Source organism: Centroberyx affinis, unplaced genomic scaffold (assembly GCF_046629955.1).
Source record: "Centroberyx affinis isolate AG114_WGS23_722 - 3 ecotype Tasmania unplaced genomic scaffold, CSIRO-AGI_Caff_v1 ptg000163l_1, whole genome shotgun sequence".
Lineage (NCBI taxonomy): Eukaryota > Metazoa > Chordata > Actinopteri > Beryciformes > Berycidae > Centroberyx > Centroberyx affinis.
Genome location: NW_027278860.1, coordinates 1 through 17,513, shown reverse-complemented (window position 1 = coordinate 17,513; position 17,513 = coordinate 1). Strand labels below are relative to the sequence as shown.

The window sequence follows — 17,513 nt, the reverse complement described above, 5'->3', positions numbered from 1 at the left end:
GGGACATTGTTGAGGAGCTAGCAATATCTGCTGAACTTCTGCTGAGTTATGGCACCTCAAACTGACTATTCAAGCATGTAAGCTCATGTTGGTAAACTGTCCTTTTGAGCAGGTCATGGAATTGGAGAAGGAGAAAGCTAAGATTGGAGCTGGAGAGATTTCAGTTTCAATTGGAGCAAGAGAAGATAAGGGCAGATAAGGGGATAGCTCAAGAAAGGGAAAGACTTATAGAAAGGCAAAGACTTAGTGAGCAGCTGGAGCTGAAGGAAGGTAAAGCGAGTGAGTCTGTTTTGGGTAACTGTATGGCTAGTCAACCTGTTTGGGGTGGTAGTGGCTTTAATATTTCTGGTAACTTGCGCTTATTGTCCAAGTTTAATGGAAAAAGACCCTGACCCACGTTCTAACAATGACCCTTTTCATTGTTAGAACATGTGGCAGAGTCTAGAGGGTGGCCAGATTTGGACAAAACTTGGATGGTTCAGTGTATTTTCACAGGGAAGGTTCAGGAGGTTTATTCTGCTCTCAGTCCTGTTGAGTGTATGGATTATGCAAAGGTTAAGAAGGCTGTGTCGAAAGTGTATGAACTGGTTCCAGAAGCTTACAGGAAGAGGTTTAGTAACATGTGACATTGCAGCCCATCGTGCGTGGTGTTCAGCTTCTGAGGTAAACAACACATATGAAGACTTGAGTAATTGGATTGTTTTGGAGCAATTTAAAAACTTGGTTCCTGGCAGCATTGCCACTTACATAAATGAGAACAAGCTGAAGACAGCGGCTGCAGCTGACGAGTATGTGTTAACACATAGGGTTGGTTCAAAAGCCTGCTTCCACTGGTGATGGTGTATATGTGAAACCTTGTGCACTTTTAGCTCCTGCGCTGTCCCGATTGAGCCCTGCAGGTCCAGAAAGGCAGTCTGGCCAGGGTTGTCAAATAGACAATAATTTCATCCATTCATTGTGTGGGATATCATGCAGAGAAGACAGTGGTTAATGTCTTAACAATAAACACATTAATCAACCCCAGCGCACAATATGATTTCAGACTTTTTAGCCAGCTGGGTGTGGACTGTGACATCACAGATTAAGGGGAAGAAAATGTCAATCAAAAAAACAGACTACTTTCCCAATAGCATCTTACTGGGACATCTTATTTTATAGAGTATCTTAAGCATCATTTAAATAGGAACAGAGCAGTAAAATTCATAGCAGTTTGTTACATGGTTCTGGTCTTCTAATGGTTTCCTATAAGGGACTGCACATGGTTCAGCCATGACAAGATCAGTTCTGTGCCTAAAAAGGGTTAAAAATACGATTATTCTGTTCTCTGTGAATGCAGCCAATCTCTATAGGCTCATAATCAAACCCAGATGACTGACACTATGATGGTTTTGAGGAACCAGATCCAGATTGTTTTGTTTAGCCTGAGCGCAATAAATCTAACGTAAAGGACGAGTTCCCCAGGCATTTACTTGCTTCAACCGACTTCAGCCAGCACTTATTAGAGACAAGCTGTTAGCGGAAACTCAGAGTTAATTAGAGGTTTAACAGTTAACTCTTCAAGTGCAAGAGAACTACATATGCTGGGAAGAAGAGAATGTACATGAGGGACATTGAAGGCAGATGTGTAAAGCACCTGACTACATGAAGAGGTTAGCCTAGGAACAGAAAGAAAGCCTGCAGACCAAGGTTGTTATAGTTTTGCATTTTTCATTAGTTTTTATTTTTATTTCGTTTTGACTTTTTGTTTTCAATTTCAGTTTAGTTTTAATTTGTTTTTAAAGTGGGTTTGCTAGTTTAGTTGAGTTTTTATTTTTTGAAAATGCTTAGTTTTAGTTTAGTTTTTTTAGTTTCAGTGTTTTAGTCTTTTTTGTAATATGGGGTATTTGTCAGGAGCGAGATTCAAAAATTCAAAATACTAGGCTTATGTGTGAAATAAATTGACAAAGACGAAAACTAAAGATATTTTCTCTACAATTTTAGTTTATTTTAGTTAGTTTTGTAAACACACAATACAGTTTCAGTTAGTTATCGTTTTTTTGTAAAGCCTCGTTTTTATTTTTATTTCAGTTAACGAAAATGTTTTTTCACACCTAGTTTTCATTATTTAGTTAGTTTTCGTTAACGATAATAACCTTGCTGCAGACTCGGTTTTGCGCCTGAGAAAAGTTCTAACAGGTAACCAATGCAGAGATGCTAAAATCAGGGTGCGGACAAGAGTTGAACAAGTGCCTAGCAATGACCAGAGACTAACTCAAGCCTCTGTCACCATGTCATGTGTTCTTGTTCATATCTTGCTGTTCTGATCCAGTATTTATTTATGTCTGTTTCTTTCTGCTTTCACAGTGTTCATGTTCTCTGGCCTTCTAAGATGAGGTTATGGAAGATGTCAGTCTTCATCGCCGTGGTGATATTTGGCACAGTCCTCTGCTGCTTCCTGTCTAGAAGCCCCGTTACCACAACCACGAAACACAGGCTCCTTCCCTCCTGGAAATTAATGTCCTCGTCATCATCAGCAGCAGTATCATCATTATCATCTCCTTCCTCCTCCTCCCCAGTGATGTTGTCAGGGAGGCGTAGGGGGCGCTCTACAGCAGGCCTCAGCTCCATCCTGTCAGAATGTAAGTGTCACTGTTGTGCCTTGCATCTTAACAGTTCTAATATTCAGCAGAGGTGTGGACTCGAGTCACATGACTTGGACAGAGTCGAGTCACAAATTTGATGACTTTAGACTCGACAAAATCAAAAAAGACTTGCAACTCGACTTGGACTTTAACACCAATGACTCGTGACTTCACTTGGACTTGAGCCTTTTGACTTGAAAAGACTTGATACCTTCCCCCAAACCCAAAGATTAAAAAGTATGTTATTTTAAAAGTGCCACAAATCAATTAATTTCCCTACATATCCTGAATCAACTTCAATCAATGTTAACGCTGTTCATTCCCAGCAAGTCGACACTTCATTTCCCAGATCCACTTTGTTTGAACCAATCTGACAGCATCCAATCAAGTTGCAGGAGAGAACAATGAAGATCTAACGTTATGTTACTGAGCGCCAGTTGGAAAAAATGATACCAAAGATAATTTCGTTCGCATACAAAAACTATGCGGTGGTCAACCAAAAACTCAAAGTTTAGGACTTGGGGCTTGACTTGGAACTTGTCAGTCTTGACTTGGGACTTGACTCGGGACTTGCCTGTCTTGACTTGGGACTTGACTTGGGACTTGAGTGCAAAGACTTGAGACTTACTTTTGACTTGCAAAACAATGACTTGGTCCCACCTCTGATATTCAGGGTCCGGAAGTATTTTAAGCCTCCAGTGATGCAGCTTTTACTTGCGGGAACTACATTTGTGTTCCATGTGTTCTGCTCACCAGTTGGAATTATTGTCATTTGATTATATTTTTTGGCTTGTAACATTAGGTTATTAACATACTATTTCAGGAGTTACTGGGATAGCAGGACTCTTTTCACTCTGGCATGGACTAAACACTCATTATTACTAGGAGTCCAAGCACGGCAGGTGCTGGAACCCTATTGTATTTGCTGGAAATCATCTTTCTTTCTTTTTTTCTTTCTTTCTTTCTTTCTTCCTTCTTCTTCTTTTTCTCAGCTAAAAGTGTCTGCAGCAACCATATTTGGCAGGTGGGCTCCTATTACCCCCACTACTCAAATTTCATGCAAATCGGCCAAAAGGGGCCACTGTAGTGGCATTGAAAAATTTTAAAATGCTGTATCTCACAGAATTTAAGTCTGATTTACATCAAACTTGGTAACATGATCCAGCTGTCATAGCTTCTAAATCTGCCTTAAGACCACCTAAATCCAGCATGACAATTGTGCACCATTTTGAATATTGTGAAAAACAGTGGTAATACTTTAAAATAATGAATGTTTATTGTGGAGTTAATCATCAATTGATAATAATGAATTGATAATTAACTACACATGAACTCATCATTAATTCATCTGTAATTCATTGTTTATTAAGGGCTTATAAACATTCATTATGTTAAAGTGTTACCAAAACGGTATCTTCCCTAAGGCTTTTTCACCACCATCACCACCAAAAGGCATTGAGTTACATCTTGTAACCATTTTTCAGCAAAATCGGATGATATGGCAGCCAGCAACCAATAACATTTACAAGGGGCGTGGCCTAAAACAAAACCGCCCGTAACTCACTGAGTTTTTCCAATCAGTACAAAACTTGTTACACATGTTCAACAGAGATCATCAAGCATTTCTGCAACAGCACTCAAGTCATCTCATAGGTGGGGCCAAAAATGCCATGAATTTTCATCTCCCTAACTGGTAAATAGATGCATGCTCTAGGTGTGAGCATTAGTCAAAATGGCAAGTTTGGCTGTTGTTGTTGCAAGTGTATGTGTCCTAAATAATATAGCTGAAATTGATCTACAATGCCATGAGTGCTTTAACCACGAAATCACCGCTTGCGGCTATATTTGTATATTATTATTGTATAATATCAAACATTGTTTTAATGCAATATAATATCACTGCCAAAAGTAAACAAGCCTGCCCAGCAGTTCACTAAGTATCGGTTGCTATTGACACATTGAGCTCACTTTTCACATATGTGTACTGTATATATATTCATATATATATACTTTCTATACTTTTTTAGACTTTTTTTTTTTTATATATATGCATATTTGTACATAGTAGTTCGATGTTTAGGTTTACCTCTGGCCATTTTGTTGTCCTTGTTTTTTAGCTGTATATTTATTCTGTGTAAGTACAATGTGAGCAATGAAAAAAACGGAGTCAAATTCCTTGTATGTGTACATACTTGGCCAATAAAGCTGATTCAGATTTTTTTCTCTAAAATATCGGTGTCTATATCAGCCCTGAAAAATCTGTATTGGTTGACCACTACTGCATAGGGTCAACAGACATCTACATCTTAGACTACATCTTCTGGGGTATATGAGAAAATATACATACATATACATATGTATTTCTCTGGTTCATATTTTTTTATTTTTGATATTTACTCATTTAAATATATAATAAGGTATTTATTGTTGTGTCTAAAACTGGGCTATACATAGCCCAAAAGATCCTGGGCTATATAAGAGCTAAAGCATACATGACACTGAAATCACATGTAGTTTTCAGTGGGTAAATTTAGTGGGTAGTCTAGTTTATTATTTAGTTTATAGTCTGATTTAGTTTAGTCTAGTTTATTATCTCCGCCAAGGAGGTTATGTTTTCAGTGCCGTTTGTTTGTTTGTCTGTTAGCAGGATTACGGAAAAACTACTGGCCCGATTTTCATGAAACTTCGTGGAAGGGTGTAGCATGGGCCAAGGAAGAACCTATTCCATTTTGGAGCGGATCCGGATCCGACTCACAAACAAGCAATAATAGCACGAACCTTGGCAGAGGTCTGCGCTCTCCGAGTGCCCTTCTAGTTATAGTCTGATTTAGTTTAGTCTAGGTTATTATAGTCTGATTTAGTTTAGTCTAGCGTAGTCTAGTCTAGATTTATTTAGGTTTCACCTAATCTAGTTTAGTTTTTTTAGGTTTAGTCTAATCTACTCTACATTAGTTTAATCTAGTGTAAATCAGTCATTTTGTGGCTCACCATAGACGGTGCGCATTTTCAAAGCGCAATTACACACATCTCTTCAATGTGGGTTCCTTGATTAAATCTTGCACAGCTAGCACCAGGCTCTTACAAAATAGGCACACCTAACTGGTTAGGTATGCCATTATTGGCTGCTCCACACAGAATTTCTTAACAAATACACAAACAATGATACACACTCATACATACAAATACACATAGACACATTGATACATACACAGTCTTTTCAGTAACTTCAGCTCAGTCACTGTTTATAGGTCACACCACATACATATCAATACTGCTCTATAGGCTGACCTCACCTTCTGGCAAGTGTGTGTGTGAGAGTGTGTGTGTGTGTGTGTGTGTATACAGATTGAGCCTAGAATGACCATGGCTGATGACATAACAAGCTGTTAAGAGTGCTGAGAGGTTGAGTGGGAGTTTGCATGTGTGTGTGTGTGTGTGTGTGTGTGTGTGTGTGTGTGGGGGGGGGGTTAGGCTATAAAAAGGGGAATGTGTGCTCAGACTTATAGTAGTTGAATAGTTAATTCCCCCTGTGGCTCGAATCCCAACAGAACTTTCCCTCCTGTATCCCCTACTCTGTCTCCCTTTCTGTTTCCCACCTGTCTGAATAAACAGGAAATACAGAAGGTGAGTGGACTGCCCACCTTTTTGTAAAAGGAGAATAGCTCATTTTAAATCTAAACAGATAACAAAATTACTAAAACCAATAAAGATAAGTAAGAAAAGGTAATATAAAACTTTAATGATCCAGGGGGGAATTGAGTCATTCAAGCAGTAAATAATAGGATAGAGCAAAGAAAAACAGAATATAATTTAGAGGAAATGGAGGAAATGAAACATAATGCAACCAACAATTCTGATGTCTTGAGAACATATTAAGTGGAAATGTGTGAACAAAAAGTCTGAAATGAGCCAAATTACCCCCACAAAAATTCACATTTGGCACTCACCACATTTGAAACGGGTTTATTTTTCTGGTGCCTATTTTTTCCATCTCTACTGTGGCTAATTTAGAATATTTAATAGCAACACTAAATGGAAATCATTGAGTAAATTAATTCATGACATGCTTATTTTTGGGTGTGTGTTTGTGTGTTGCGCGAGTGTATGATTGCTTGAATGATATGTTGGCTGCCTGTGAGCAGGGGTGCAGGGCTATCTCTGTTGGATGCTAGTTGTTTATTTAGGCATGTGTGTTCAGGGAAGTGATAGTGGGCATGCCTATTTAGGGCGTATTGGAGTGTGTGTGTGTGTGTGTGTGTGCGCGCGTGTGCATGTGAGTACGTGTGGGTGGGCAGTGTATCTGGGACTCAGTGCCGCCGCCACCCCAACCCCACCCACCCTCTATCTTTTTTTTTTTTTTTAAGTATGCCTCCCCCACCCTCTTTTTAAAAAAAAAAATACAAATTAATTTTATACCAAACTACCAAAGCAAAGAGACAGTGATGATAGACATAATGCATGATAAATGTTAACTGGGCAGTGGTGGAAGAAGTATTCAGATCTTTGACTTAAGTAAAAGTAGCAATACCACAGTGTAAAAATACTTTGTTACAAGTAAAAGTCCTGCATTCAAAATGTTACTTAAGTCACAAAACTATTAGCATCAAAATGTACTTAAAGTAGCAAAAGTAAAAGTACTCATTATGCAGAACGGCCCATTTCAGAATCATATATATCATGTTATTGGACTATAATTATTGATGCATTAATGTGTTCATCACTTTAATGTTGCAGCTGGTAAAGGTGGAGCTCATTTTAATTACTTTATATACTGCTGGGTAGCTTAACCTATAAAAATATATCATAATTTAGTAAAAAGTACAATATTTCCCTCTGAAATGCAGTGGAGTGGAAGTATAAAGTAGCATGAAATGGAAATACTCAAGTAAAATACAAGTACCTCTAAATTGTACTTAAATACAGTACTTAAGCCCTCCCCAACCCACACACACACACACACACACACACACATACACACACACACACACACACACACACACACACAGAACCACCACCATGATGTCTTTAATCATAGTATTCAAATAAGAACAAGCTACACTGGAATCAAAGTTGGGACCCAAAACCAGGAGGTGCAAAGCCAAAGCCTCCAACCTACAGAGATTTGCAGCACCCGCAGCCCCCCCCCTTGCAGTTTATTTTCATGATTTTTTGTTGGGCTGCGCTTTTTACATATTTACTGTGTTGTTTTTCTTGGTTGTAGATTGTGTATTTAGCAATTGGCAATGTGTGATGATGGTTAACGGGACATGCACGTTGTGCATTTGGCACTGCGTAATGGTCAGAGGGACACGTAGTTTTTGGCATTTGGCATTGCGTAATGGTGAAAGCAAATGGCAATTTGGCAACAAAATACATGTCAGGTACAAGTGCAAATTTTCATAGTAGGCTAGATGATCCTATTTTGCATGGTGAGAGAGAGAGATCTTACTATCTGAATAATGCGCCCTTTAAATAGCGGGAAAATACTGCACCAGATTTTAGACCAGGTTTTTGTTGGTCAATGGCACAATCGCTTTCCGCTGCCTCAAGATAGCAATGTGCCAACAATGTGCCTGACCACACCTCATTTTAAGACCAACATGCCCATGGGCACAAAGATGGGCGCAAGTACATTTGCTATTTAAACAATGTGGGCGCTGGGCGTGAAAATGACAACTGCGTCGGTCGAAAACTAGCAATGACACTTGCACTGCGCTTTGCGCCGGGTGTAAGATAGGGCCCAAAGTCTCTCTACCCTGTCTTTCCTGTCTCTCTCTACTGTCACTATCTAATAAAGAAAAATGCCCCAAAAAAACACTTAAAAATACACTGTATCTGGATATCTTATCTGGGTAAGAAAAAAATCATGCTAAAGCAAGGTGTAAATCCACGCAGCACGTATTGCAATGGAAAGGTTAAAGGATCTGCCAGAATCCTGTGGAAATGCAATCCATGCAGTATGTTAGCATCGGTGAGAGAGTATCCACCCATGGAGTGGAAACATCACCACCACCACGGGTAAAAACATAACCACCATGACCTACTCACCTGCTTTGCTGAAAATGAGATTGGATCACAATGCAGACAGAATGTATGCAATCAAACACATAAGTATACCATAATACCTAACCCTAACCCAAGGGAATCACTATCATGAGGCTTCTACCTGCAGATTTATTTTGACTGCCAATGCTGATTTTAGTCCACAGTAAAATATGCACACAATGTTTATAACCACAATCAAATATTTATGTAGAGTGAAAACTGCAAACATTTCTAAAATGACATGTGTCATGTGAGGAGGGGGGCTGGACCCAAATGCAATGACCGGCAGAGAGGGAATATAACTAAAGCAAAAGGCTTTAATTGAAGAACTGAGGCTGGGAACAAAACAGAAAATCCAAAAAACTAAAACAGGCCGACAGGCAAAAGGCAAAACTAAGATTTCAAACCTGGCAGAATGGTCTAAGCAGACCAACACAAAACACTGGTGACAAGGCAGGAAACACCACATATAACAAAACACAACAAACTGGCAAGGACTACAAAGAACCATGACAAGATATACACACAGACTGATTACACAAATGAGGGACAGCTGGCTGGCAGGGGAGAGTCCGGGAGATGATTGGCTCGTGACAGGTAGGAGAAAGCAGAACAAGGACACAAGGCTAATGGGCTGATGACAGACAGGTGTGGTGGAAGCAGGTGGGGGGAACAGGTGATGAGGGGAAGTCCGAGAACATCTGGTGGCTGGCAGGAGGATGGCAGGACTGAGGAGTGAAAGGAGTAGGAGAGGCAGGCAGGTCAGGAGGTGAGGCAGGCAATGGGACAGCCGGTCCCATGACAACATGAAATGCAGGCTATAGTTTACAGGGCATAATTCAGGCCTTTAATTGCTGATTTGATGAACTTCAGGAATTAGGGTAAGTGGGGAAAAAGTAAAATAATGTACAAAATTCGTGACTTGTGGCTGATGATGCAAATAACTAAACAGCAGGGATTGTTGAACTGAGGAAGAAAAAAGTCTGTGTGGTGGGACAGGTGTTCAAAGGAAACTTTGAATAACGTGCTTCAAAGAAATTGTTTTGTTTCTCATGGTAGCTAGATAGAAAAGTGAAGTCAGCTTGGAGATCACAAAGTCTGACCACGATTTCTGACTGCTTGCTAGCTTCCAGGCAGCAAATCTGCATGCAAAATCATTTCCATGGTTGTACAGTATTCTCAACCACCAAAAAAGAGCTAGATTTTGTCCATTGGCCAGTCCGCCCACTTAGGAGACAGGAAAAGAAGACTTTTTTCCTCACATTGATTGAACACGCCATGCTTCATCTTCTCCTATCACTCTGGCTAATGACTTAAACATCTTCTTTGCCAGATTTGAACAACACTGCCTCCCCACCTCAACTAGGACACAGCTATTTCCCAATCAGCCGTCCAAGGAGCTTTTAAAGGCTGCAATGCCCATAAAAGCCCAGGTCCAGATGGAATTCCAGGCCATGTCCTAAAGCATTGCTCCTACCAACTTGCTGGCATTTTCACTTCCATCTTCCAGCAGTCCCCACCATGTGTAAAGAGTCAGTAATTATTCCCGTGCCTAAAATTACAAAACCATCTTCTCTTAATGATTATCGCCCAATTGCCTTGACTTCTCTCATTATGAATTGCCTTGAGAAAATAATCAAATGTCACATCTTAAATCACAAGCAATATCTGCTAGACCCCTTTCAGTTTGCCTACCAGGCTTGCCGAGGCGTAGACGCTGCTCTGTAAACACCTGGATGGACCCAAATGCCATGCAAATCTACCATTTGCCAATCTCTGCCCACCCTTAGCTGGTCTACTATGGAGTGTGAACTGCAAGAGAGACCAGCAACAGAACACAGCAAACACAAGACAGCCTGACCGTGTTTCGATTTCCTTGTAAAAGATCAGTCTGAGGGTACTTTGGTGTCTGGCATTCTTACAACACATGGAAAACAGTACAGGGGGGTAAATTGTGAATTATTTGCAGTGTTTGTGTGTATGCAAGTATGCACAAGGAGCAAATTTACCAAGAGCTGGTGACAGCTTCTCTGTCACACCTACAATATGCCTGCCCAGAAAATGTTTACTCTATTTTCCTTTCTGTCAGCTCATGAATTAATCTCTATTCACTTGCTCTCAATTGCTTCTGAAAATGCACACCTGCATTTTTGCACATATTTATGTGCTTCTTCCATGAGCCCTACTAAACAATTTCGGATCTGTGTCTATCTATGCATATGACCTGTACATGTTCCTGCAAACACACTCTATATGATAGAGGAATTGCTAGTAATGCACATTTTCACATTCAGACTAATTTCTGTATATAAGGTCAGAATTGCAGAAAAAAATGACAGTGATAATGTGAATAGCTACAATGCATATTTGCATGTCTGGACACATTTCTATATATTTGTTCTCTCATCTGTACACCTAATGATGTAAATAGCTACCGATGCACACTTGAACAACCGCATCAACCTGTATATCTGTCAATAGATATGCTCTATCTTTATGTACAGTATCTATTTGTTTGGTGTGATTACTTTTTAGTACCCACCATTATCTTCAGTACCTACCATTGTCTTATTCTCATCTATATCTCATTCTTTGCTGCTGTGACAACCTAATTTCACCACATCATTGAATTTCCATCTAATCTAATCTAGTTTGAGAGGTTTTGTCCGCCAACTCCATGTTTTGATGACCTAATCAACATAAACATCAACTAATCACATTTTCTTTCTTTCTAGTGATTTCTCCTCGTTATTTTTCTTTTCACATGTGCCCCACTTCTGTCTCCATTTTAATTTTATTGGATTTCATGTCATCTTTCACAAACTGCAGAATGTGACTGGTAAACCTGAGTTTTTAAGTACTACATTTCATCAAACTGTGTTTTATCCAACTTGTATCTTCCTCTCCTCCAGTTATGCAGATGTTCCAGTCCTTCACCGAGGAGGAGATAAAAAACTTGATTGACAAGCTCATAACAAAGAAGCTACGTCGAGAGGGCAGTCTTATTGGCCGTCGGCCTAAGCGTGCTGGTGGGCGTGGCCAAACCAAGGTAGGTAGATGGAACTATTGTTAGTTGAAACTATGTAGTGGAGAGATGTCCTCTAAATGGCACCAGAATTGTCAGAATGAAAGTAATAGATTATCCTGACAGAAAATCTGGCATCATTGTTCTTAACATGTGAGATGCTTGTGGGTTCACTGACAGGTAGTGTCAGTATTTGGCAACAGTTCACTTTTGAACTGAAGTGGTTCTAAAATTAGAAAAAAAAGATAGAAAAAAATGTCAGTGTAGTCCTGTGTAGCATATCTTTTTGGCTCAGTTATAGAATAGTTTGATAATGGACCATAATCAGAAAGAACTAGGGTACGTCTCGGAAGTGGAGAGGATCTGACAACAACATCTAATAACAACACAAGAGACAAGGTAGTAGTGTAAATTGGCACCATATATTAGAAATATATAAGGAAAAGAAAAATACATATATGGCTTTGTTAAATATCAAAAATAAAATGTCCTTTGTATTAACTAAACCATACATTTTCCTAAAATAATACAAAAATCAGATTGTAAATTGTCAAAACTTCAAATAACCCAATAATGTGGTGTTAGGCATAGACATTTGACATATAGACATCACTTTGGATAGTTTCTCTTCTTCTACATACAGTATCTGGAATAAAAAAGCGTCCACTTAACTGAACTTTTTTTACTTTTTTAGCATGTACTGCCTAACTGAATATTTTGAGCAAGCTAAAGTAAAGAAACAACCATCATAATGAGCGTTATTTTCTAGCATAAACTATTCATTTTAAACCATTAGCTGCTGGTGGATCATCTATTGACTGAACAAGCACTTACTTTAATCAGGGCCTGATTAAAAGTGCTTGTTCAGTCTGCTGAGGCATTTTTTCCAAAGCCAGTTGCTTCTCCACTCCAGTTTTTTGTTTAATTTTCTCGTTCCATCTGCAACAAAAGCAATTATTTTTGTTGTCAAATGTCAAACTTGTACTGGTTGTCAAGGTGGAAACAACCTCATAGTACCAGTGGTACTATGTATGTAATTGCAAAGTGTATTGGGACCATGCTTCATGGTGATTCTGCACTTAAATAAATTGATTGAGTGGAACTAGGAGATGGCTTCTCTACACCAGCAGTCAAAATTTCAATTTCAAACAAACTTGACTTCAAGCCATGACATTTTTCTTAATACTTTTGTCACCAATATCAATTTCATAGTGGTCTGCTATTGTTACGACTCAGGCCAGGCAGGCCTCTCTGCAGTCTCCACGGACGCTCTCCAGGGTGCTGAAGTGCCTGTTCGCCGCAGGTCGGCCAGGCTGAGGAATGTGTGCACTATTTATATTCCACATGAAAAATGTGTTTTCTTAGTGCCTGTAACAATGCATTATGTAATAACACTGCATTATGTAATAACACAACAAAATGTAATAAATTTTCACTTCATTATGTAATAACACCCGCTTTTTGTAATAATCTGCCGCATTTGTAATACACAGCTTGAATGCAATATGTAATAAATTTCCCCACATTTCTGTAATAAATTGTTACATATTGCAGTGGTTATTACAAAACGCGGGAGTTGCACAGTTACAGTGCATTATGTAATAACCAACCAAAATGGATGTCTTCATCTGTACACATGCTATATTTTTAACAATTAAGCTAAATTAAACTTCCCAAATATTAAATTAGACCGGCGTTATAGTTGACTCTGATCTTAGTCTAAATAGCCACATAAAAGCAGTAACAAGATCAGCTTTTTATCGTCTTACAAATACAGCCAAACTCAGGGACTTCATGTCAAAATCCGACCTGGAAAAACTCATTCACGCTTTTATTTCTAGCAGACTGCTGCACTTGACAGAGCTCCCCAAAAAGACAGCTTCAGCTTATTCAAAATGCAGCTGCTAGAGTTCTTACAGGGACCAAAAACAAAATGTGGGGAAATTTATTACATATTGCATTCAGGCTGTGTATTACAAAATGAGGCAGATTATTACAAAATGCGGGTGTTATTACATAATGAGGTGAAAATGTATTACATTTTGTCAACTTATTACATAATGCAGTGTTATTACATAATGCATTGTTACAGTGCCTACATAAATTCCACCCTGGTTTTCATGCAGCTACTAGTGGTGTGAATTTACACACTAGAGGCACAGAAAAGCAACCAGAAAACTGGCTCACCCAAAGCCACGGAGAGGGGAGAGTCTCGTCTGGACTGGGAAAGTGCTGGATCTTATAGCCATAGACACACAATTCAGGGGTCCCATAAATAATTTCATGTCCTCTGTAAAATAGCCATATGCACTGGGCATTGATTTGGGAAAACTTACTGGAGGACCCAGAGGAACAAATACGGTGCGGTTTATATCAGCAAAATGAAATTACCTCACTGAACTGACTGAAGAACCAAACTACAATAAAATAATTAATGTTTTTCCACCCTATTATGTGGGGGAATTGCCTACATACAATTACATACGTAATTGACTACATACAGTAGCTTTTACCCTGTTGAAATGTATGGTTACACCACTTGATACAGTATATTTGGTATATAGTATATGATATAGTATATTTTTCCATAAACAAATCAAGTTATACCGTGAGGAACATTAAGTTCAGTTCTGCTAAAAATCTATTTTATTGTGTTCACATTACAAAGCCTCATGAATAAAAGCTAGCATAAAATGACATATAGTATTAATAACTCATTATGTATTCTATGTGTTTCTATTATGATACATATGAGATAAAATGAGACAAAATATGCCTATCAATCATAAGAACTTCTCTCCTTGTTATTCCCATAAGCCTTGGTCACAGTGATGCCGCATAATTTATAAATCATTAAACTGCAAATTTAGAAATATTTATTATGAGAAACAATTTTGACACAATTATCATGTAAAAACCTTGATGACTGCTTGCTCACATTAGTGCTCATTATTAGCTACAATGAATGAACAGACCAGATACAGATGTAACAATACTAGCTATGTAACATTGATCAATCTTTTTCAATGCACATTTAACTGTTTATAATAGGTCCCAATACGTTTCCCTTAGCATGACGTTAGCTGGCCTACAGACTTTAGGATATAGCTCTCTGCAAAGCTATCCCAAATTTATCAGAATACTACCAGCTTATGCTTACCTTAAACCTTGCACTACAAAGAGCACATTTCTTAGTCAGGGCAACCAGGCAGATGCTCAAGCATCAGTTGGGGTCTATCTGTACATGTGCTTGGTCTGACCCCTCCTGTTTTCTACTCCTATCAGTCTGATCACTCCTGTTTTCTGCTCCTATCTGTCTGACCTCTCCTGTTGTCTGCTCCTAGGTCCATAGACAGTGTGCACTTCGGGAGGAGCAGTTAACAGTCAGTGATCTGGGCCTCGGTTACCTTAGTGATGAGACCATAAGTTTCCACTATTGCAGCGGCTCCTGTCGTCAACAGCGACGCAACTACGACCTTATCATGAAGAAATGGAGAAAGGAGGGTGTGTCCCGGAGAGACCGTGCTCCCTGCTGTCGGCCAATAGAATATGAGGGGGACATTGTGGTGTTGGATATTAATAATAAATATCAGACGTTGCATGGGTACTCTGCACAGAAATGTGGCTGTGTATGACACAGCTAATATCATTCAGGCACTCACTGTTTAGAGTTCCCATGTCGATTCAACTGAACACTTACAAGAAAGGACACAAGATGTCTATTGCAGAATGGTTGCAAATGGGAGCTATGACATAATGAATTACTGCATGCTAAATGCTATGAAACAGGATATTACTGGACCTGATCTCTGCCATATGGACTGAAGTCAGCCGTTTGCTATTACACAGAATATTAGCAAGTTTTGGCATATGGCTAGCATGGCAAAACTCCCAATCAGAAGCTGCAAGTGTGAAATGTCTCAGCACTTGAGATGTCAGCCAATAGCTACAGCATAAGACTCTCTTCACTCAACACTGTGGATTCATGACAGCCCACCTCAGTAGTCTGAACCCTGGGACATGGGAAATTTGTATATCACACTGACCTTCTTCCTACCCATCCACTGTATATGGGACGTGGCTGTGTGTAACACAATACAATATTATGCAGGAATGCTCTACTCAAAGCTGGTCATGTGTCGGACAAACATCTCACCACCCAGAAGCATGAGGTTTGAGGGAATATATTACTTTTTTAATAAGATATTTAAAAAAAAAAAAAAAAATACAGTCTACAGCATTAGCTGTAGCAGTGGGACTGTGTATTGTAGTGGCCCATGGCCCTCTGCAAGTAACAGAGGAGGTCTGTAGTCTGAGCTGTCTGAGGTTGACTGGCCTGTTTGCCTGGAATCTGAAACAAAAAATGTCATGAAAACTATGACAAAACAAAACAAAAAACAAAGCTATGATATATGCCCCAAGTCAACTTTTTAGCAGAAATGACTTTTTCCTGAAACCCATTTATTACAATAAATGTTCATTGTTATGTACTTTGTCATGAAATGTTTTCTACATGTGAGAGGATTTTGGTTGTCCATTACGGTTATAATAATGAAAAAATATGAAGATACAAGATTACAGGACAGTTTTATTTTTACATTATTATCTGCAGGTTTCATCTCCATCTCAATCATTAAGTTGTTCTCCTGACAGCAGTAGAAAGGATATTCAGAATGGATATGAGGCAGTTTGATGGATTACATTTTGAATGTAGTATTAATCAGTACTGATTAGTAGTATTGCTCAGTGCTGGTTATTTTCAACCTGGGACCTGTCTCATGAAGCGAGAGAAGTGGGTATGGGAAAGAAATTGATAACATTTCTGTTGTTCTCTCAAGAAGAACAAACTGTTATAATGAATCAATATGAGCAATACTAAAACACTAGGTTAGGTGTTGGGTATATATGCAGTCTATTGCATCAATCACTTTTGGGAATCCAATGAAAGAATTTCAGCACACTTAATAAGCAACAGTAGGCCTAAATTTAAAATTTTTAACTGATGATATGATAACTATGGTCAACTAATGTAAGCTACCTGCTATTTATTAGATGTCCTCATTTATAGCCAGAGTGGGCAAAAGTTTGTGGTGGAAACACTACACACATTTATTATATATCTGATCTAATAAATATCATATCTAATAGGTCTATAATAAATCAGCATGGAAAGGAAGGGGAATTGCCCTGCGAAAAGCCCTTCTTATTCATTCAATGGTATCCCCATGTTCAGGTCTTTTTCCCACACCGTAGCCGAGGGCATCACAAGGCAAATTCAGGTCAGTCAGTCAGTCAGTCAGTCAGTCAGTCAGTCAGTCAGGTAACGCTTACTGAGATGTCGCTTCATCAGATGGCCTCTAGAGGGCGTCTGTGGCTAAGAGATGCAGTGTTTCTGTTCATATCAGAATCCTGTAGAAATAGTGACTCCATTTTTCCAGAGAGCTGATTGGTGAGGAGGTGGGCCTTTTATACGTTCCACCGGCATGTAAGCCATGCCCCCTTCTGGGGATAAACATACCACTCTCACCATTGCACCATTGAACTTTCCACTCTCTTTACTAGTAAGTAGATTGAGCCATAATACAAAATATGTCTTACGGTGGCAACACTAGCTACGCTTAATTTTTACCTCCTGCAGAGGCATGTTCAAAAGGTGAGCTTACTTCACCTAGATTATTGCCCTTTCACTGTAGATCAGACTGGCACATATGACTCCACCTCTACCTGGGCCGTAGAAAGTAGATGTCAATGTATTTTGACATGTTTTCAGAGGAGTTTGATCAGCCCGCTTAAGTATTTGTTCACTACCTTAAATAAATTAG

General features: G+C 39.1%; 1 protein-coding gene across 1 annotated transcript; it reads left to right on the top strand.

The window, feature by feature from the left end:
- Window positions 1-2,383: 2,383 nt before the first annotated feature.
- On the top strand, window positions 2,384-15,195 carry LOC139655782 (glial cell line-derived neurotrophic factor-like; the record flags this gene model as incomplete). The annotated part of the gene is made up of 3 exons (XM_071533150.1): window positions 2,384-2,618; window positions 11,579-11,715; window positions 15,036-15,195. Coding segments are annotated over exons 1-3 (532 nt in total), but the record flags the coding sequence as incomplete, so codon positions are not given.
- Window positions 15,196-17,513: the final 2,318 nt, after the last annotated feature.